This window comes from Nicotiana tabacum, chromosome 1, assembly GCF_000715075.1.
Source record: "Nicotiana tabacum cultivar K326 chromosome 1, ASM71507v2, whole genome shotgun sequence".
Classification (NCBI taxonomy): domain Eukaryota; kingdom Viridiplantae; phylum Streptophyta; class Magnoliopsida; order Solanales; family Solanaceae; genus Nicotiana; species Nicotiana tabacum.
Window position 1 is genome coordinate 169848698 of NC_134080.1, and position 23383 is coordinate 169872080.

The 23383-nt window shown below is 40.4% G+C and overlaps 1 protein-coding gene across 1 annotated transcript; it reads right to left on the minus strand.

The window, feature by feature from the left end:
• Positions 1–15758: 15758 nt before the first annotated feature.
• Positions 15759–16127, minus strand: LOC142164278 (uncharacterized). Its single transcript, XM_075221985.1, has one exon. The coding sequence runs from the start codon at positions 16125–16127 to the stop codon at positions 15759–15761; it is 369 nt and encodes a 122-aa protein (XP_075078086.1).
• Positions 16128–23383: the final 7256 nt, after the last annotated feature.

Consider the following 23383-nt stretch of genomic DNA (forward strand, 5'->3'; position numbering starts at 1 on the left):
CCTTAATTGAGATGAACTTGGTAACATTTGTAAATTGTAAATGCCAACCCACATGGCATATTTGGGAAGGCTGCTTTGCCGATCTGGCCGTGATCCGATTCCATGCCACACACATGGTGTTATTGTGCTGGGAATCAAAAACTAGAAATTTAAAACTGGAAATTGTGATTGTGGTGCATGTCTCCAAGGGGAAGACTTAGCCGATCGGGTCGTGATCGGACTCCGTGCTAACAAAGACAGTGGTATAACTCATATCGGTGCTAATGATCTCCCAACCAAAAATTATATATTATTTTCGTAAACTAGAAGACTTAGATGTTTCAAATTGGATGCTTGTATATTGTTGATTTTGACTTACTATTTCATGGTTTCTTTGCTTGTATGGTTATTCTATTCTGAAAGAGGACTTTTAGCTTTACATACTAGTGTTATTCGACGGTGCTAACATCCCTTTTGATGGGGGAACTGTATCTTTAAATGATACAGGTGATTCCACAACAGGCCACATCGATCGGTGTTAGCGACATTCTCTTCCCAACAGATTTGGTGAGCCCCACTTCATCCCAGGGTCATGCCATGTGTCTTTTATTCACTCTCTTATCATATTTTGAGGTATAGCCGGAGCCTTGTTGCCGGCATTCCTGTATCACTCTTCAGTTATGCTTAGAGGCTCCGTAGACTATTTATGGGTGATGGTTGATGTTGGGAGTAAAAACTCGAAATGTTTGTATTTGATAAGCATGTTTTTCATTAAACCTGTAAACTTGTAATATTTTGAAAATTATGAATGAAGTCGTTAATGGGAATGAAATAAAAGTTGCTAATGGAAGATTGCTTAGTGTTTTGATTAAATGGGATAACGTCCCCTCTTTATTTATGAACTAGTTTGGGTAGAATGAAATCTAACAGGCTTGCTCAGTCGGATTTACTTGGTTGAGCGCCGGTCGCGTTCCATGATTTTTGGGGCGTGACAGAAACTACTCAAAAACAAGAAAAAAGGAAATCAGTAAGAAAACATAGGTTTTAAAAGATCATAATTGCTCTTAGATGATTGTTCTTTTTGTCTAGTTAGTGATCTAGGTTGTGGTAGATGATTGTGTATTTGTTGTTAGGTGAGAACATTAAAGGCCCCATTTATAATTCCATTAAGGCTCTATGGTCTCAAACAGATTCAAAATCATGAGTGGAAAGTAACACATGGTAGATGATGATAGCAAGATTAAGTGAAATTAGAAAGAAAATAGAGGGGAAAACAGAGTCGAGTTTACCAGAGCACGAGGATCAACCTTTGAAGGCTTTTGACCAGCATTAAACCCTCATGTCCATAGGTCACTGAGTTTGGCCTCTAGACATCGAATCCTCATGATGAACTCTGAGATGACTCCATGCATGCTCCGATTTGACAGAACGCGAAGGAAATAGGAGATTTGATGTTGTATTTTTGAGTCCAAGGTTCAAATTTGGGCATTTTGAATTTTGAGTGATGAGATAGGGAATAGTTGGCTAGATTCGTGGATTTCAGAAGGCAAGGGGTGGTTTTAGACTTCGATCTTTGACTCATAAGAGAAAATAAGATGGTTTCCTTTGAAGCTTAGGGTTTCGGATTAGGGGTCTTGAACTTGTGTGATGAAAGAGGAAATTATAAATAGCACTCGTGGTGCAATAAGGACAGAAGATATGATTTATAGTAGTTTCAAGTGACCTTGTACAAATTTGTGCAAGGTTTTGGGAGATTGATGGTTGATGGAGACGAGAGAAAAGAGAGAGGAAAAGGAAACGAGAGCGGTTGTGTCAAAGAGGAAATGATTAGGGTTTGGGAGGAATAGGGTCCGTTTCTAGGTTAAAGACGAGAGATAGAACTTGGGCCGGTGGATCTGATGATCAACGACCTTGATAATTTGGAAAATTTAGGAGTTTTAGGGGGGTTTTGGTGTCCGTTACATCATAGGATTTTGGACAGTGTGGATGAGATCTTTGGGGCGGGTGTTTAAAATTAAGAAAAAATCAGAGATTAAATGTGAACCTTACATTAGATGGACCAACGACTTTGATGGGAGCGTGTTTGCTCCATGAGAAGTGAGGGAGGGTGACGTGGCGTACGGTGATTGGTGCAAAAGAGACAGCACGAATCGCCATAGTGGAAAGAGAGTAGTGTTTGGACTGGGTTTATTTCGGACCGAGCCTGCACGTTTGGGCCAGAAATAATTTAAAAAATGGTCATTTTACATTTGATTGAGAATTGCAATTGTAGCCTTTTTGTCTATTAATCCTATTTTGAAATTAATTTAAATAAACTTAACATTTTCAATAAATGTGGTAAAATAATAATTATTATATATACTACTAATTATTTAATTAGTTATTTCCAAATTGCAATACTAATTTTGTATTTTTAACATAGTAGTCTAGTTAATTAGAAATTAAAGAGTAATTCATTAAATTAATTATAGAACCTATGTAATGTATATATAGAAGTTATTATAAAAATAGTAAATATATTTTTAATTAAATAATATTAATACTATGAAATTAATTTCAATATTAATAATTAATATATATATATATATATATTGTAGATTATTAAGTATAAATAAATTAATTTTAAAAGGGAAGGTCCAAATTGGCCATCAACAACTGCCCCACTTTGACCGGAGATGATAAAAAAGTTTTCGGGCAAAGAAATTGAACCAAATCTAATTTTATCCCGACTTTAGGCATGCATTGCAGGAGTAGTGGGAAGATTATGAGTTGCCCGAAAACTCATCCATTGGATTGAGTTAAGGACGATTCTGGGAATAATTTTTGAGATATTGGGGCCGAATTCTAGCTTTGAATTACATACAAATATCGGGCATAACGAAGATCATTCCTTATGTAGTTCTGGAGTGAAGATTTCTTAGGAAGCGTCACTCGCAGGAATTGCCCCGGTATCGTATTGTGATGATACGATGAGACAGAGGATGCAACACTTGTGATAGCTTGAATTTTGCGGCTTAATTTGAAGGATTTTAAATTTTGAGTTTCACTGGTCATCTTGAACTTGGATCCTTGGCCCGCTAATAGGTTGGCTGTCCCTCATAGCATTGTAATTCGGTCTGCTGCTTAGAAAAGTTACATGTTGTGGTGTTTGTTCCCCCAAAACAAATGAGATACAAGTATACCAATATATTGCAATGCAGAGTATAGTAAGATGAAATGTAAATGATGTAGGAATGATGATGCCTGGCTGCCAGCGAGCTGTTATTTGGGATCGGGATGTCACGGCCCAAACTGGAGGGCCATGACTAGCACCCGGCCATACTTGCCGAGCACCAACATCCATTTTATCTAACCTTCTTTATTATCTTTTAGGACCGACGAGATCAATATAATTGGTAGACATGGATCATGGACAACTAACAACAAAAGATGATGAAATGAACATACAAAACATGGGATGACCAGACAATCAAGAAACTATATATAAGGTACCAGCTACCACGCTACCATGAAAGACTATACAACAAATATCAACCGACAAAGCATACCAAACTATACATGAGTCGACACCTGTCTATGAGCCTCTAAAGTAACATAAGTGCTGCAACATTGCCGGAACAGGGCCACAACATACCCATAATATCTATAACAAAAATGCATACCAAGATCACGGCAAGTCCGAAGAAGAGATCTCGCCAATCACCGTTGAATTTGACTGCCTACTGTGGTGGGGGAGCTGCGCCTGGCTGTCTATCAGGACATGTAGCACGACATGCAGCATCCATAAATAAAAGAACGTCAGTACGAATGAAGTACTGAGTATGTAAGGCAAGGAACCATAAGTACGAACAGTAATGTAAGCAAGGATAGAGAATATACAACCTGTAACGTCTGGGTACCACTGAGGGCTACTGACATGCAATGCATGATACTGACATGCAATGCATGATACATATGTATATATGCATAAACTTTTAAAACATACGCCTCTGTGGGCATCATCATCATCATATCATACCCGACCGTAATAGGCTCGGTAAAAACGTACCCGACCATCATAAGGCTCGATAGAATCATACCCGACCACGTGGAGCTCGGTAAAACCCAACTGATCAGTGGTTACACAATAGGTGCCGTACCCGGCCGACTATAGCGCGGCTCAGTAGAGTAAAATAGATACATATATAATACTGCATGCTCTACTCATGGAATCACGTTCTAAACCTTTCGGAGTGACGTAAGGCCGGTATCCTCTGTACACGTTATTAGGACTAACTCTTCACTATGAACCTTATAAGAATTAGGAAGTACCAACAACATTGATAATATAAGAATAAGAGAAGCAACATCAATATTAATCATTCCATAAGAGGGGAAATAATGTAAGTACTGCTAGCTTCTAAGAGTAGAGTATCTTTGGAAGCTCGTTCATTACATTATGTATAATCGAAGTCGTGCAAAAGAAGGAAAGATATTGCCTAGCATACCTTGTATATACTGCCCAACCGCAAGCTATGAAAATGTCAAGACTCCTTAGTCTACAATAGGAGAAATGACACTATCATTAGTGTTTAAGCGTCGTAACTATTATGTACTGACCACAACCTATTATATGATGAAACAGACAGCACCTCCCCTATTTATTTAACTTCCACATGTGAAAACAATCACCAAACAGCCCAAACAACATCAATGTTAATCATATTGAACCTCCCAAAACAGTTCACCAACCGATAACATTACTACCAAGCCTTTCGATATATATTCCACAAGTTCTAGCTTCAACAACTTAGCCGCAACTTGGATAATCTTAAATACATGTAGAGTAAGAGGTTAATTGCCTTTATACAGAAAGAACAACTCCAATTTGACCTTAATTTTCCATGAAATATCTCTCCAATGCTGCCATAACAACAAGAAGCCGAAACTAGCAATCCATTAGTGTTTTTCGGCAATAATATAACTTTAGATGGCTTGAAATCTCCTAGGGTTGATATTAAGAACTTGAGGAGTATTTAAAGAACATAAACCCTTTAAAACAACCTCCCACACGAGCTGGAACAACACAAAAATGAGCAACAACAAGAAGAAAAAGAAACTTACTAGCGCCACGGGATTCCCGACACTTGATTTGTGTTGTTTGCCCTTTGTTTGGATCTTGAATCTTGAGAGAACCTTGAGAGGGTGTTACTAGGGTTCTAAGGTCTTAATATCGTGAAAATAATGACTTAAAATGGGTTGGAGGCATCATATATATACCCAAATGTCTTAAACTGCCTAAGTGTGCCCTATAGAGAGGTGTTTGGCGCAGTCTCACGAAAACGTGAATATCTCTCTACTCCGAGATCGTATCGATGAATGGAATAATGAATTGGAAACTAGACTTATAGATCATCAATTCGGTGTGTATATTACCCCATAATTCTAAGTAAATTGGGAGAAAAACTTAGTAACATTTGACCTAATGTTTAAGTAAAATTATGAACCTAAGTTGTGACAACTTTTGTCGACTTTTGTCTCATAACTCGTTTGACTTCAAGACTTATAATACGGATATTATATGATTAAAATACCTTAAAACACTAGATCTTGAGTGTATTAAGCACCTCTAGGTTTATCCGAAAATACGGCTGACAACATCCTTGATTCGTTTAACTTCTAATACTTGTTAACCACCCTTATACACCTTTGTATCATTTAAGACCAATAGGATTAACTTCTTATCATATTAAAGATAATCTCTTCATGGATTTACGTTGTCTACCTTATGGAATGAGCTAACATATGTGAATATGGGTTGTAACACCCTCCCCCCTTAGGAACATTCGTCCTCGAATGTAAGGGTCTCTGGGGAGTCCAAATCATCGTGGATTCCAACGGAAATTTCCAATTAATTTTCCCCTATAAAATGGTCACTAGCAAAACTTGCAAGTAGTTAAACCCAACTTATGGCCTCACAAGGCTACACAAAGCATTATGGATATTTACATTATCTGCTTATCACCATTTTGTATTAAGGAAGAGTATTCTCAAGTTATTGCTTACCTCATAGAGCCATTTCACCTTCCAATGTATCCTGTGTTCCACTAACATCCTTGTTATTATGAATAGGTATAGGTATTTAGACTTCATCTCCTCTTTTGCTTCCCATGTCCTTTCTTCCATATTCTTGTTCCTCCATAATACTTTGACGGAAGCTATATCTTTTGTTCTCAGCTTGCGGACTTGTCGATCTAATATAGCCACTGACACTTCTTCATATGATAGGTCATCTGTAACTTGTACATCTTTGATAGGGACGACTCGAGAAGGGTCTCCAATACATTTCCTCAACATAGATACATGGAATACCTGGTGGACAAATTCCAATCCGGATGGCAATTCTAACTCATAAGCAACTTGTCCAAATCTTCGAAGAATTTTATATGGCTCGATATACCTTGGACTCAGTTTACCTTTCTTCCTAAAATGCATAACACCCTTCATTGGTGAGATCCTCAGGAAAACCCAATCATCAACCTCAAAATCCAGATCACGACGTCGGACATCGGAATAAGATTTTTGCCTGCTTTGTGCCGTCCTCAATCGCTCCTGTATCACTTTCACCTTCTCAATAGATTGGTGAATCAAATCTGACCCATATAATTTTATTTCACCGACTTCCAACCATCCAACTGGTGATCTACATCTCCTCGCATATAGTGCCTCATATGGGGCCATTTTAATACTGGAATGATAGCTATTATTGTAGGCAAATTCTATGAGTGGAAGATGATCATCCCAATTCCCTTTAAAATCTAGAACACATGCTCGAAGCATATCTTCCAGTATCTAAATGGTACGTTCAGCTTGTCCGTCAGTCTGCAGATGAAATGCAGTGCCGAGATTCACTTGTGTGCCTAAACCCTTTTGAAAAGACCTCCAAAAGTTAGCCATAAATTGAGCTTCTGGGTCTGATATAATAGATACCGGCACACCATGAATCCTAACAATCTCCTTGATATACAACTTCGCAAAATCTTCAATCGTGTAAGTTGTCTTAACTGGCAGAAAATGGGCACATTTTGTAAGTCGATCAATTATCACCCAGATGGAGTCAAGTTATAATAAGAGCGAGGTAATCTAATAATGAAGTCCATATTAATCACCTCCCACTTCCAGGTCGGAATCTCTATATTCTGAAGCAATCCACCGAATTTCTGATGTTCTATCTTTACTTGTTGACAATTGGGACACTGGGCTACAAATTTTGCAATAGACTTCTTCATGTTATCCCACCAATAGTGCTCCTTGACATCATGGTACATCTTTGTCGAGCTGGGATGGATGGATTATCGGGATTAATGAATCTCATTCATAATCTTCTCTTGCAACCCTGCCACATTAGTCACACATAATCGGCCCTGGTATCTCAGTGCCCCATCTTTTACGATCTCAAAATCTGTACTTTTACACTACTGAATGCTCTCTCTTAATCGTACAAATATAGGATATTCATATTGCCGTGCTTTTACCTCGGCTACCAAAGATGATTCTAATGTATTTTGTACAGTAACACCTCCGTCATCAGAGTAACAATATGATTCTCATATTGGCTAGATGATGAAGCTCTTTAGTCAACCCCCATCTACCTGTCTCAATATGTACTAAGCTTCCCATTTACTTACGGCTGAGAGCGTCTGCCACAACATTGGCTTTACCGGGATGATACAATATCTCGACATCGTAGTCTTTCAACAATTCAAGCCACTTACGCTGCCTCAAATTAAACTCTTTCTGCTTGAAGATGTATTGTAAACTCTTGTGATGTGTGTAGATGTCAACATGGATGCCGTATAAGTAGTGCCGCCATATGTTCAAAGCATATATTACTGCAGCCAATTCCAAATCATGGGTTGGATAATTTTTTTCATGCTTCTTCAATTGTCTTGATGCATAAGCAATCACCTTCCCACGCTGCATCAATACGCACCCCAAAGCTATACCTGAGGCATCACAATATACCACATAACCTTCTGTTCCTTCAGGGAGAGTGAGCACTGGTGCGGATGTCAATCGATTCTTCAGCTCCTGAAAACTACGTTCACAAGTGTCAGACCACTGGAATTTGGTAGCTTTCTGTGTTAACTTAGTCAATGGTGATGATATAGAGGAAAATCCTTCTACAAACCGCCTATAATATCCTGCTAGCCCTAGGAAGCTGCAGACTTCTGATGGTGTTGTAGGTCTCGGCCAATTCTTTACTGCATCGATCTTCTGAGTGTCGACACTAATACCCTCATCAGATATCACATGGCCAAGGAATGCTACTGAGTTCAGCCAGAATTCACATTTGGAGAGCTTAGCATATAACTTACGATCCTGAAGCGTCTGTAATACTATCCGCAAGTGGCCCGCATGTTCCGCCTCCGAACGAGAATACACTAGAATGTCATCAATGAATATAATCACGAACACATCAAGATAGAGCCTAAATACAGTATTCATGAGATCCATAAAAGCTGCTGGGAATTTGTTAGCCCGAACGACATCACCAAGAACTCAAAGTGACCATATCTTGTCCGAAAGGCCGTCTTTGGAATATCCCTCTCCTTAACCCTAATCTGATGATACCCTGAACGTAAATCAATCTTGGAGAAATACTTGGCACCCTGGAGTTGGTCAAACAGGTCGTCAATTCTTGGAAGTGGATACTTGTTCTTTATAGTAAACTTATTCAACTGTAGATAGTCGATACACATACGTAACGACCCGTCTTTCTTCCGCACGAATATGACTGGTGCACCCCAAGGTGAAGTGCTAGGCCTAACGAAGCCCTTATCCAGCAAGTCCTTCAACTGCACCTTCAACTCTCGCAACTCTACCGGGCCCATTTTGTATGGAGGGATAGAGATCGGTTGAGTGTCAGGCAACACATTAATGCTAAACTCAATCTCCATTTCAGGAGGAAGGCCTGGGAGTTCATCTGGGAAAACATCTGGAAATACATTGACCACGGGGATTGATTGTAGTGTAGGCGGCTTCGCCTCTGCATCCCTAACATGAACGAGATAATAAATGTAACCTTTTGAGATCATTTTCCTTGCCTAAAGATAAAAAATAAACCTACCTTTCAGTGTAGCAATGTTCCCCTTCCATTCAATGATGGGTTCACCAGGAAATAGAAACCTAACCATCTTCGTGCGACAGTCAACATTTGCATAGCATGAGGCCAACTAGTCTATTCCCATTATCACATCAAAATCTACTATTTCTAACTCAAATAAATATGCTGAGGTTGGATGACTATAAATCATCACAGTGCAACCTCTATATACCCTTCTAGCAATCACAGAATCTCCTATCTGAGTAGATACCACAAGAGGTTTACTTATCAATTCAGGTTCAATGCCAAACTTATTAGCCATAAAGGGTGTAACATATGATAATGCAGATACCGGATCAATCAGCGCGTATACATCATAAGAAAACACAGACAATATACCTGTAACAACATCTGGAGATGACTCCAGATCCCATCGACCTACTAGAGTATAGGTTCAATTTTAAGCACCACTCGAACTTGGCACTGCACCTCTACCTCTACTACGACCTGTCGACTACTGAAAATCCCGTGCTGGAGGTCGAACTGATGAGGAAGAATCAGACACAGATCCAGTCGGCTGAGCCATACCATTACCTCCTCTATTAGGACAACCCCGCATCATATGGCCAGGCTGTCCGCAAGAATAACACGCATTAGAACCTCGAAGGCACAGTCCAAAGTGGGCCTTGCCGCACTGATCACAACGTGGTGTTCGGGGTCTTGTCTGAATAGTATCCTGTGATGTTGCGAGCCTGATGCTCGCGAACTCTGACCTGGACCAGAATAGGTAAATCGATCTTATCGAGGCCTCTGAAACTGTGGAGGAGCACTAGCTATAGGTGGCACCAATCTCCTCGAAGACTAGGGCCTAACGCTGCCTCTGAAGTCATCAGAATATCCTGCAAATCTCGCCCTCTTATGCTAGCCCCTATCATGCTCCCTATCAGCCCTCTGCTGGTTCTTACGATCCTCTAGGGTCTGGCATAAGCCTGAATATGGGAAATATCCATGCCCTCCACCAAGGAGGCTGTCATACACCCATTTATCAGATGTGGTCCCAACCCGTTCACAAATAGATGCACCCTATCACTCATCTCGACCACCATATGGGGAGAATACCTTGCCAAAGAATCAAACCGCATACTATACTCTCGCACACTCATATTACCTTGTCGAAGGTTCAAGAACTTATCAGCTCTAGCTCGTCGTATCTCAACTGGCAAGTAGTGATGAAGAAAGGCCTCAGAAAATTTCTTCCACACAGCTGGAGGAGCGTTCGGACCCTTGGATCCCTCCCAACTATCATACCAGAAAACCGCTAAATCCCGTAACTGATACGAAGCCAACTTTACTGCCTCTATATCACTAACATGCATAACCCGCAGTTTACGATGAACCTGGTCAATAAAAGTCTGCGGGTCCTCCTTGGGGTCTGATCCGGTAAACACTGGAGGGTCTAAATTAATAAAATCACGAACACTCGTACTAACTGGTTTATCAACAACACCTGTATTCTGCCTCTGAGCCTGAGCAGCTACCAAGCTAGTCAACAACTGCAAAGCACTCCATATATCCTGGTCTGTAGTGCCAGACGGAGGAAATGGAGGTGCTGGGGGCCTCCTAATATCCTCTAGAGGAGACAGAGTAGATGAGGTATGAGAGGGCATCTCACTCTGAGCCTCACTTTGTCCTGCTCTGACTTGGGGCACCTGACTGGTACCCTCTCCTGCTGCTGTATGAAGCCGTCTACTAATCGTTTGCTTCCTAGTTGAAGGCATCACTGAAAGAAAACAAGTTGAATATTAAAGACGAACACTTAGGACTCAACTCTACGCATGATCTAGATTCAGGAAGAAGGTAACAACCCTAGATACCATGTAGCCTCCTGATTATAAATGTGGCGCGCTACACATCCATAATCAAGACTCTACTAGACACGACTCATAGACAACCCCTAGGACACACTATCTCTCATACCAAGTTTGTCACGACCCAAATTGGAGGGCCATGACTAGCACCTGGCCATACTTGCCGAACACCAACGTATATTTTATCTAACTTTCTTTGTTATCTTTTAGGGCCGACGAGATCAATATAATTGGTAGACATGGATTATGGACAACTAACAACAAAAGATGATGACATGAACATACATAACATGGGATGACCAGACAATCAAGAAAATATATATAAGGTACGAGCTACCATGATACCATGAAAGACTATACAACAAAAATCACCCGACAAAGCATACCAAACTATACATGAGTCGACACCTGTCTATGAGCCTTTAAAGGAACATAAGTGCTGCAACATTGTCGGAACAGGGCCCCGACATACCCATAATACCATGAAATACCAAGACCACGACAAGTCTGAAGAAGGGATCTCGCCAATCACCACTGAATTGGACTACCTACTGTGGTGGGGGAGCTGCGCCTGGCTGTTTATCAGGACTTGCAGCACGACATGCATCATCCACAAATAAAAGGACGTCAGTATGAATAAAGTACTAAGTATGTAAGGCAGGGAACCATAAGTACGAACAGTAATGTAAGCAGGGATAGAGAATATACAACCTGTAATGTCTAGGTACCTCTGAGGGATACTGACATGCAATGCATGATACATATGTATATGTGCATAAACTTTTAAAACATACGCCTCTATGGGCATCATCATCATCATATCATACCTGTCCATAATAGGCTTAGTAAAAACGTACCCGGCCATCATAAGGCTCGGTAAAATCGTATCCGGCCACGTGAGCGCAGTAAAACCCAACTGATCAGTGGTTGCACAATAGGTGCCGTACCCAGCGAACTATAGTGTGGCTCGGTAGAGTAAAATAGATACATATATAATATTGCATGCTCAACTCATGGAATCACGTTCAAAACCTTTTAGAGTGACGTAAGGTCGGTATCCTCTGTACACGTTATTAGGACTAACTCTTCACTATGAACCTTATAAGAATTAGAAAGTACCAACAACATTGATAATATAAGAATAAGAGAAGCAACATCAACTTTAATCGTTCCATACGAGGGGAAATAATGTAAGTATTGCTAGTTTCTAAGAGTAGACTATCTTTGGAAGCTCGTTCATTACATTATGTATAATCGGAGTCGTGCAAAAGAAGGAAAGGGATAGCCTCGCATACCTTGTATATACTGCCCAACCTCAAGCTATGCAAATGTCAAGACTCCTTAGTCTACAATAGGAGAAATGACACTATCGTTAACATTTAAGCGTCGTAACTATTATGTACTGACCATAACCTATTTTATGATGAAACGGACAACACCTCCCCTATTTATATGACTTACACAAGTGAAAACAATCACCAAACATCCCAAACAACATCAATGTTAATCATGTTGAACGTCCCAAAACAGTCCACCAACTGATAACATTACTACCAAACCTTTTGATATATATTCCACAAGTTCTAGCTTCAATGACTTAGCCGCAACTTGGATAATCTTAAATACATATAGAGTAAGAGGTTACTTACCTTTATACAGATAGAACAACTCCAATTTGATCTTAATTTTCCATGAAATATCCCTCCAATGCTGCGACAACAACAAGAAAGCGAAACTAGCAATCAATTAGTGTTTTTCGGCAATAATATCACTTTAGATGGCTTGAAATCTCCTAGGGTTGATATTAAGAACTTGAGGAGTATTTACAGAACATAAAACTTTTAACACAACCTCCCACACGAGCTGGAACAACACAAAAATGAGCAACAACCAGAAGAAAAAGAAACTTACTAGTGCCACGGGATTCTCGACACTTGATTTGTATTGTTTACCCTTTGTTTGGGTCTTGAATCTTGAGAGAACCTTTAGAGGGTGTTCCTAGGGTTCTATGGTCTGAATATCGTGAAAACAATTACTTAAAATGGGTTGGAGTCATCATATACATACCCAAATGTCTTAAACCGCCTAAGTGGGCCCCATAGATAGGTTCTTAGCGCAGTCTCACTAATACGCGAATATCTCTCTACTCCGAGATCGTATTGATGAACGGTTTAATGATTTGGAACATTTGACCTAATGTTTAAGTAAAATTATGAACCTAAGTTGTGACAACTTTTGTCGACTTTTGTCTCATAACTCGTTTGACTTCAAGACTTATAATACGGATATTATATGATTCAAATACCATAAAACACTACCTCTTGAGTGTATTAAGCACATCTAGGTTTATCTGAAAATACGGCTGACAACATCTTTGATTCGTTTAACTTCTAATACTTGTTAACCACCCTTATACACCTTTGTATCATTTAAGACCAATTGGATTAACTTCTTATCATCTTAAAGATAATCTCTTCATGGATTTACGTTGACTACCTTATGAAATGAGCTAACATAAATGAATATGGTTTGTAACACGGGATGATGGGATACTTGATCTTGAATCGATTTGTTAGGCGGGCTGTGTACGGTTTCACAACTATCGAAGAATTTGATGATTGTTTCCGCTTGTTGGCAGAGATTTATTGGTAGAGTGCGTATCTGCTTGTTGGGAGAGCTTTGCATCGAGAAATTTCTCTGCTTGTTGGGAGAGCTTGATATTGCAGAGTGCGTCTCCACTTGTTGGGAGATCCTTGCACTGAAATGTAAAGTAATCTCAGCTTGGGAGTGATTCACTAAATCATAATCATATTTGAAGGTGCGTGAGCAAAACATTAAAACATTGAATATAATAGCAAATGAAATGAAAGAAATCCCAGGAGCTACTCTTGACCGCGAAGCTAAATTACGATGACTATCAATTAGTAGAACATCAGTGAAGAGGTTTGTAATTATCTATTCTAGCATTTGTTACGACGGAGCAACGATCATAATTGCTTTGTTGGCAAAGTTTGCAATTTGCTATATACAAGGCTCCGGTTAGCGAAGCCAGCCTTTAAGTTGTACAGGGTGCACCGGTCAATTGAGCTGACTGTTTGCTATATACATGACTTCAATCGGTGAAGCCGACAACTTATTTGTACAAGTGCTCCGATTAGTTGAGGAGACATTTTGCTATGTGCAGGACTTCAATTGGTGAAGCCGACCATTCGTTTTTTAGAAAACATTATGAAAATACTTTGTTTTTAAGGCAAATGTCGTTGTTTCAGATTATGATATGTTACAAAAGGTTCTTTACATGTGAGTGTATCCTCTTGAAAGCTTTATCCCATTGATGTTAATCTTCCGTGATGTTTCTGACAAACATGGCTGCTTGCTGTCTCGATTGTGTCCTAATTTGAACTAATGCATTACAAGGCTTTTCCTAAGGTTATGTTTGAACCCTTTTAGGTTTCCTACGTATCCAAAATAGAGTTAGGTTTGAACATAGTTCATGGATTGTGATAAAATGGGATGAAGATGACCGAGCCTGACTCAGACATCCTACATATCCAAATGGAGTCGGGTCAAAGCATAGTTCGATTACAAAAGATGAAATATAATGAGATTAAGAATAAAAATGGCCGCGTCTACCTCAGACAACCTAGGAATGGCCGAAATCAGGCCAGAACGTAGTTCAATTACAAAAGACGACTGAATCTGATGAGGATTGCCTACGTATTCTTTTATGAGGAAATCAAGTTGGCTTAGTTCATGAGCAATATAAAAAGTGATATTTGATTTTTCTATTACAAGAGAAAGGGGGGAGAGAAACTGAACCCTACGCGGGATTCCTACGTATCCCTCCGTGGGAAGCCAGGTTGAACATAGTTCTGTTAAAAAACCTAACTCTATCTGTGTTCAGACATAGTATCTCTTGATTGCGTCTGAGTTGATAGGCTTCATGTGGCTCTTCCATCAATTTTTTCCAAGTTTAGAGCTCCACCCGATAGTGCTCAGTGAACCTCATAAGGACCTTACTAGTTTGGTGCAAACATTCCCTTGGCTTCTTTTTGGTGGGAAGAGAGTTTCTTTAAAACCAATACCCCGATGCGAACTAGCGAGGCTTGAATCTCTTTTTAAATGCACTGGCCATCTTGTTTTGATATAGCTGACCATGAGTTGTTCCTGTCTGACCCGTATCCATTTAGTGTCATCTAATTTTGCTTCATGAATGACCTTTAAAGATGGTATTTCAACCTCTGCGGGTATCACAACTTTAGTACCATATACCAACATGTATGGTGTTGCCCCAATGGATGTTCTCATGGTGGTCCTACAACCCAGTAAGGCGAAGGTAGTTTCTCATGCCATTGCAAGTGACTGTCTACTTTCTTTCATAGAATTTTCTTGATATTCTTGTTGGCTGCCTTAACTGCCCCATTCATTTGTGGTCTGTAGGCTGTGGAATTGCGGTGGATGATTCTGAATTTGTCATAGATTTCTCTCATGAGGTCTTTGTTGAGCTTAACGTTATTATTAATGATGATGGACTCCAGTATCATGTGAATCTAGCACTGGTGACACTTCTGCATGTAGTGGATACCGTCACTTTCCATAGCCATCCAAAAATATCTGGCTCTCAAGATCTTTTTGGCTAATATGAACCCATTCATGTGGAGTCCGCACGTTCTACCATGTATCTCCTCTAATAGTCTGGTTGGATTAGTGGCGTCTACACATGTCAACAAACCTAAGACTAGGTTCATCTTGTACAAGACTTCCCCATTGAGGAAAAAGTGGTTTGCCAGTCTCTTGAGGGCTCTCTTTTGAGCATTAGTAGCATTCTATGTGTATTCTCTGGTTGCAAGGAATTTCTCGATGTCGTGATACCATGGTTTACCATCTGGTTCTTCATATACATGGAAGGAATAGACATGTTGATCCCTGATCTCTACCTTAATAGGGTCGATGTAGTTCTTGTCTGGATGTTGGATCATAGATGATAGGGTTGCAAGGTCATCAGGGAGCTCGTTATGAATCCTGGAGACGTTCTTGAACTCTATTTTTGTGAACTTCTTGCATAGATCCTTCATGCAGTGCAGGAACATAAGTATCTTGACATTCTTGGTGGACCATTCCCCTTGGACTTGGTGTATCAATAGATCAGAATCTCCCATGACCAGAAGTTCTTTGACATTCATGTCGACTGCCATTCTGATTCCAAGGATGTTCCTTTCGTATTTAGCCATATTATTGGTACAAGGGAACCTTATCGTTGCCGATGCTGGATAGTGCTATCCAGATTCCGAAATTAGGACTGCCCCAATTTTGACTCCTTTGAAGTTTGTTGCTCCATCGAAAAACATTCTCCTTCCCGGGTACGATTCTGCAATATCTTCTCTAGAAAAAAATAGTTCTTCATTGGGAAAATATGTAGTAAGTGGCTCGTAATCCCCATCCACCATATTGTTTGCGAGGTGGTTGGCTAAAGCTTGTCTTTTGATAGCCTTATAAGTTATGTACACAATGTCAAATTCGCTGAGGAGAATTTGTCATTTAGCTAGCTTTCCGGTAGGCATTGTCTTCTAGAAGATGTACTTGAGCGGGTCGGGCAAAAATATCATACGTGTAGTGTATGCTGGCATGTAATGCCTTAGTTTCTGGGCAATCCAAGTCAGAGCACAATAGGTGCATTCTATTAAAGTATACTTGGCCTTGCATGGTGTGAACTTCTTACTTAAGTGGCAGATGACCTTCTCCTTTTCTCCCAGTTTTGTCATGCTGTCCCAACACATAGCCGAAGGCGTTATCCAAGACTAACAAATATATTAACAATGGCTTCCAAATTTTGGGGGGAACAACTAACATTGGTGGGTTTGAGAGATATTCCTTGATTCTGTTGAAGGCTTTCTATCACTCTTCTGCCCTTTTTGTGGCATCATCTTTCTTCAAAATTTGAAAATGGGTTAACAGATTACTGTGGACTAGGCTACGAAACGACTGAAACTCATGACATCTTTCTTGCTCTTCGGTGGTGATAATTCTTGAATGACCTTGATTTTTGATGGGTCAAGTTCTATTCCCTTCCTGCTTACGATGAAGCCCAAGCTTTCTAGAGGGGACTCCGAACACACACTTTGCTAGGTTCAACTTCAAACCGTACCTTCCCAAGCATTCTAATAATTTCCTCAAATCATCCAAGTGCTCAGAACTCTTTCGATACTTTATGATGATATCATTCACATACACTTCAATATCCTTATGAATCATGTCGTAGAAGTGGGTCATCATGGCCTTCATGTAGGTGACGCCGACAGTTTTGAGACCGAACGTCATGACTCTATAACAATAAACACCCAAGGTATGGTGAATGATGTCTTCTCTACATCTTTATCGTGCATTATGATTTGGTGGTCCCCAGTGAAACAATCCAACAAATGACTGCAGTTTGTGCTGTGCGTAGTTGTCGATGAGGATATGAATTTTTCGCAGAGGGAAATCATCCTTTGGGCTGGCTTCGTTGAGATCTCAGTAGTCCACACATATTTTGATCTTTGCCTATTTCTTGGGTACTGGGACGATGTTTGGCATACATATTGGGTAATTGTTGACCCTTACCACATTCTCTTATATCTATTTAGTCACTTCTTTCTTTATCCTTAGACTTAAATCAGGTTTGAATTTCCTGGGTTTCTGCTTAACCGGCGGTCTGGTAGGATCGGTGCGCAGTCGATGCGAGACAATGTCAGTACTTAAGCATGGAATGTCATCATAGGACCATGCGAACACATCGATGTACTGTTAGAGGAGCTCAATCATCTTTTCCTTTTGCTCGGCTTCTAGAAGAATGGTGATTGTGGTTTCTTTTACATCTTCTTCACTTCCAAGATTGACCAATTCCGTCTATTTGAGATTGGGCTTTTTCTGACTTTCCAACTACTCAATCTCCAGCGAGAGACTGTCGGGCATCACACTCTTCATAATTTGGGTCATTGCGATCAACGATTTCGTTACATGTCATAATTGTAGAATGTGGGTTTTCAATAGTTTGATCACTGAAAAGAAAAGCTAAGAAGTATGAATAAAGCGATAAATAAGGTTACAATATTTTAGGAACGTCTTAAGATTTCAAAAGAGGCAAATGACAAAAAGGTACAGACTTGGTGCAGACCTCAATTGACCGTGCACTTTTCAAAAGAAAAACTTTACAGTTCCATACTACCAAGACTCCTGGCGAACCAAAGATGGACTGGCGGTCCAATTCCACAGCTTTCCCCTGGTTCGACATCCCTGCTAGTCCGTATCTTTATGTTAGTCCCTTCATAACATTCTTTAATTATATTGATGAACAACTCTTCCATCCTGTTGATGATATCATCTTTGGGTACTGAACTCCGTCCCAGACATGCAACATTCTCTGGTACAAAAACCTTTTTCTCAAAGCTAACGGTACGAGCTTTCACTTTCGGAGGCTAGTATCCTATGCGGACCTTTCCTTTCTTCCCATTATGTTACATTGGCTCTATGATTCTGGCCGACCTAGCTCCCAACATTGTTCCTGTCCTGTATCCATATTTTATCATCTCCATATTGGATCTATACGGTGATTGCATTCCAAAGTTTTCTTCAGTCTCTTCTATCTCGGTAGTGTTCATGATTTCCACTGCATGGAAAGCAACTATGTCTAGCCCCTCACTGAACAAAACTACATATTCTGAATAAGTAGAGTTACCCTACTCGCTATGAACCACGATCTTCTGACATCCCCACTCAAATTTCATACATTGGTGCAAAGTGGATGGCACGACCCCTGCCATATGTATGCAGGGCCTGCCCAACAGCAAGTTGTAGAAAGAGGAGATGTCCATCACTAGAAACAATATCAGAAATTTGACCGGCCCGATCAACAAGGCCAAAAAAATTTCTCCAATAACATCCTTTTATGAACCTTGAAAGGCCTTCACCCTCACCTAACTTTTCTTGACTTCCCTCAAATGAATTTATAACTCCTGTAGAGTAAACAACAAACAAATGTTGACTCCTGACTCTCCATCGACCAACACTCGGGACACCACTTTGTTCCTACATTTGACAGTGATATGAAGATCTTTGTTGTGACTTGAGCCTTCAACAGGAAGTTCGTCTCTTCTGAAAGTTATCATGTTTGCTTCGATCATTTTTCCAATTGTAGCAGCTAGCGCTTTACTAGTGGTGTTACTTGGTACACTTAACCCACTTAGTACTTTCAACAGGGAGTCCCTATGATGATCGAAACACATTAATAGATCCATGATTGATATATGTGCTGGACGTTTTCTTCAGCTGCTCCTCCATAGAATACTCTTTGCTTGACATTCTCTTTAAAAACTGAACGGCTTCTAGGTCTATCATGTTCATCCTTTTAAATTGTTATCTTCCAAATTTTCACTCGATTGAAATCTTCAAGAGCGTAGCATCTCCCAGACCTAGTCATACCATGGGTTGCGGCAGAGTCTGTCATTTTGGCCTTTCCTTTTTGCTGGTATGTCCATGGGACAATTTTGTACTCCCAACCTTTCTCGTCTTTTGTAGCAATGACAAGTTGTGGCTGATAGGTTTGAGCAGTCAATGTAGGTCTCACTTGTAGTGTAATCATTGGAGCCCTTTAAGGAGGGACCCTGGTAGTTTTGCATTTCATATAGTAACAATCGTTCCCCTTAGGTCATACTCTTCGTCTAATGTGATCATGTTAACTCCATGGTTTCGATGATTTGGGTGAATTACGATTCACATTGGGCGGCGCCGGAGTGCACTAAATGGCTTCTCTTTTGATCACCATTTCAATCTCATTTTTCATATTAAAACAGTCTTCAGTATCATGTCCAGGTACATTAGAATTGTACATGCACCTTTTAGTGGCATCAAAATACATGAAGGGGTATTCAAGAACCCTTCCTTCAACTGGATGTATCAATACTGCTCTTCTCAATCTCTCGAACAATTGGGCTAGAGGCTTAGCAATTAGGGTATAATTTCTAGGACCCTTCTCTTCAAAGTTGGCACGAGGTAATGGTGCATAGCAGGTCAGTTTTGGTGAGTAGTGGTTTGAACATGAGCATATGGTCATTATAGGTTTTGCTTGTTGTTGGCTCAAGGAGGTTGTATTGTGGTTCAGGGTGGTAATATGGCTGGGTGTTATTGACTAGAGCGTATGTGGGTGGTGAATGATTATTTGGGGAATAAGAAGTGCTTCCGTGCTGTGAGTTGGATTGGTAGTAAGGGATGACTGGTGATACCTCCTTTTTTTTTTGGTACCGATTGACCATGATTGGATGGTCTTGCTGGACACTTGCAATGCTGCCATGAATTGTACTTTACTTGATTTTATTCCCTCTTCTAAGAAATCTCCCTCATCTTACGTGCATATTCTTGGAATGACCTGGATGGTTTTTTCTGCAGGTTTACTAATGAGAATAGATCAGGAGTGATCTCTATGTTGAATCGAAAATGATTCATGAAGTCCTCCGTCATCTCTTGCCAAGTTCTCCAATTTCGAAGATCTTCTCGAGTGTACCGGGTGAGTGATTCTCCCATCGAACTTCTTAGAAATAACTTCATTCCTAGCTTCTCGTTCCTCTTCACTCTGACTAACTTCTCACAATATGCCATCAAATGGGCGTGAGGATCACCCGTCCCATCTAAGATATCGAACTTTGGGTGTTTATACCTTGTTGGCATATCCACATCTGGTTGAATACACAGATCCTAGTAGTTTAAACTTTCACCTCCTCGGGCAGCTTAGAGGCCCTACATTTGCCTTCCATTTCGGTGTATTTATCAATCTCATAAGGCACCCTGAGCGTGAAAGACATTGTAAAGGTACGTTTAGAAATGGCATCTACAGGGGGAACATACTGCTCATGGGGGGCGACATGTGCCATAGGTATATGCTAGTTAGTGGTAAAAGTGACTCCATCACAATGAGGGGTATGAGTTGCATTGGTAGTAATAGGCGGGATTTGTGGTGTTTGAACGTATTGTGGTACACAGGGAGTGTGGATAAGGGGATTTGATGGGTTAGCTGGGGTCACCAGAGATATGACTTCAGTGGTAGGAGCTAAAGTTGGGGTGTTCATGGTTTGGCATGATGTGGATGGAAAACGGCTAGGGAGTAAATCCAAAGAAGGGAATCGAGGTGGTTGAGGGAGTGTTGTCACGACCAGCTGTGCCAGTTCCCTGATATGTTGTACCTCCTCCTTTAGAGACTCCATTTCTTGGGCCATTCTGTCCACGTGTTCATCATTCCTGGTGTCGTCTTTTTCCCTCTGAACACCTGGACTGTCGGCTATGACAAGAGGATGTTCAGTTGGGTTTTTCGCGGCTGACATCTTTCCCATTGACCTTAATTTTTATGGTGGTTTCACCTATTTTTGTCGACACTAACCAACTTTCTTTTCATGGGTAATAATAAAGTAAAAGAAATAAGAAGAAAGAAAAGAAAAAGGAGCAAGAGTTAGTTTCTTCATTTATACAAGCAAGAAATCACACAGAGAAATCAATTCATCCATTAAGGAGGTAGGCCTAAATCGCAGATATTTGACAATAATTTAGACTTGTCACTTTTAGATCCGAAGCAATTTATTTTCATTGATAATTTGGACTGATGCAAGTGGGAGCAAGGATTCCATTACTATTTTATAGAATTGCATGGGCTTGGACAATTAGCCCTTTTGGAAAGTAAAGAAAAAAACTAGGGAAAAAGATATAAAGCAGGAAATAAAGGGAAATCAACCAACTTTAATAACCATCCCCTGAGTCGTTTCCCATATCCTCCTATTCTTCTGGATCCTCTTCCGGATCCTCCTTCGGGTCTTCCATAAATTCCTCCTCGTCATTATTGAACTCAGACTCCTCCTATGGATCTTCTTTTGGCTCATTGCTAGACTCTATTTGGATGCACTCTACTAACCGGTCATCATTTTCAGTAGGTGGCAACATATGATCAATGGATCCTAAAACCACCTGACGGTGCATTGAAGTGGTTACAAGATAATGTGGCAGAATCTCATGGTATATCTGCAAATTAGACACCACGTCCTCTAACTAGGCTATACCCTCTCTACTTGGTTGGGCCAATTCTTCTTCCTCGTTGATCCAGACATTTTACTCAGGAGTACACCACGAGTTTTGACCCACATGCATTGTGAACAGGTCGTTCCACTTTTCTTGGAGCCTTCTTATACTGGGGATTGGAATATGCCCATTGTACTCATCCTCGTATAGATATCCTTGTCCATAGAGGCACATCTTGGATCATCCCGAACTGTCTAAAGACCCGCAAGGATGAGTATGGTTGAATACCTTCAAGTCCGATCAGCTTAATGAAGTATTTCTAAGGAGTTTTTAAGATTTCCATTCCACCTAACTAGGATAGCTTCCAGTTTATCCATTCCCTACTCAGGTTTGTCAACATTTCCCTCCACTTTTCTTGCCCATGTGGGGAGACCCAATGTCTCATTCGCTGCAGATCATGTTGTTTAAAGAAATCATACCCTCGTCCACATGTGGACAAAGTCCTTAACATCTTAGCTAACACTATTCGCTCCAAAGTAGCTTGAAGATTGCCACAGAAGGTCGCTAGAACCATAGGTAATATGTTGATGTTGATCAGACCCTTTCGCTGGGGGAAGACCAATAGCCCCATTAGTGCCATTGAGAAAGTGATAGGCCCGAGACTCTCCCACGTCGCTTGGTCACATTGAATTTCTCCTGAACACCAATCATAGATTTCATGTGCCCAAATCTGTTGAACAACTAGTTGAGGATCACCCATCCATCCACAATACTACATGCCTAAAGAATCCAAGAACCGGTAACCAGGCATAGTAACTAGCAATATTGACTTCCTTTTATTGAACGACAACTCCGTGAAACTTGTGACTACTTCCAATGTCCGTACTAATGGCAAATTTGAACACCGCCTTAGCCAGATTCCAAAATTCTATCAACAAGCGAGTGAGCACCTGTTTGCTTGGATGTTCACCAATGTAGTTAATGCCCCCAGGTGCGTCCGAAGCTTATCTCCGTGTTCCCGACGAATATTCTTCTACCCCTATTTCAATTTATCTGGTGCTCCCATTACCATGCTAATCTCAGGGATGTTTCGATTGATTTCCATTCTTCTGAGGTGGGTAAAAGACAGATATTTGGTAAGTGTTTGCTTCGGATATTTAAGTGTCCTGTCAAGTTTGTTTGTCTTTCCACATAAGTCATGTCGTTGGGTGCATGATCCGTTAACATTAAGGTGGCTTTCCTAATTATGCCTCGGTGCCAAGAACCAACTCACCTAAGGTTTATACAGTACGACCTATTTTACTAGAGTAAAGTGTTTTCTAGTTTTGAATTGAACAGCAGGCTGCAAGAAGTTATGTTAGTTGACCTGACAAAGCCATTCTCGAAAACTAGAGAGTTTTGAAAATAAGGTCCTAAG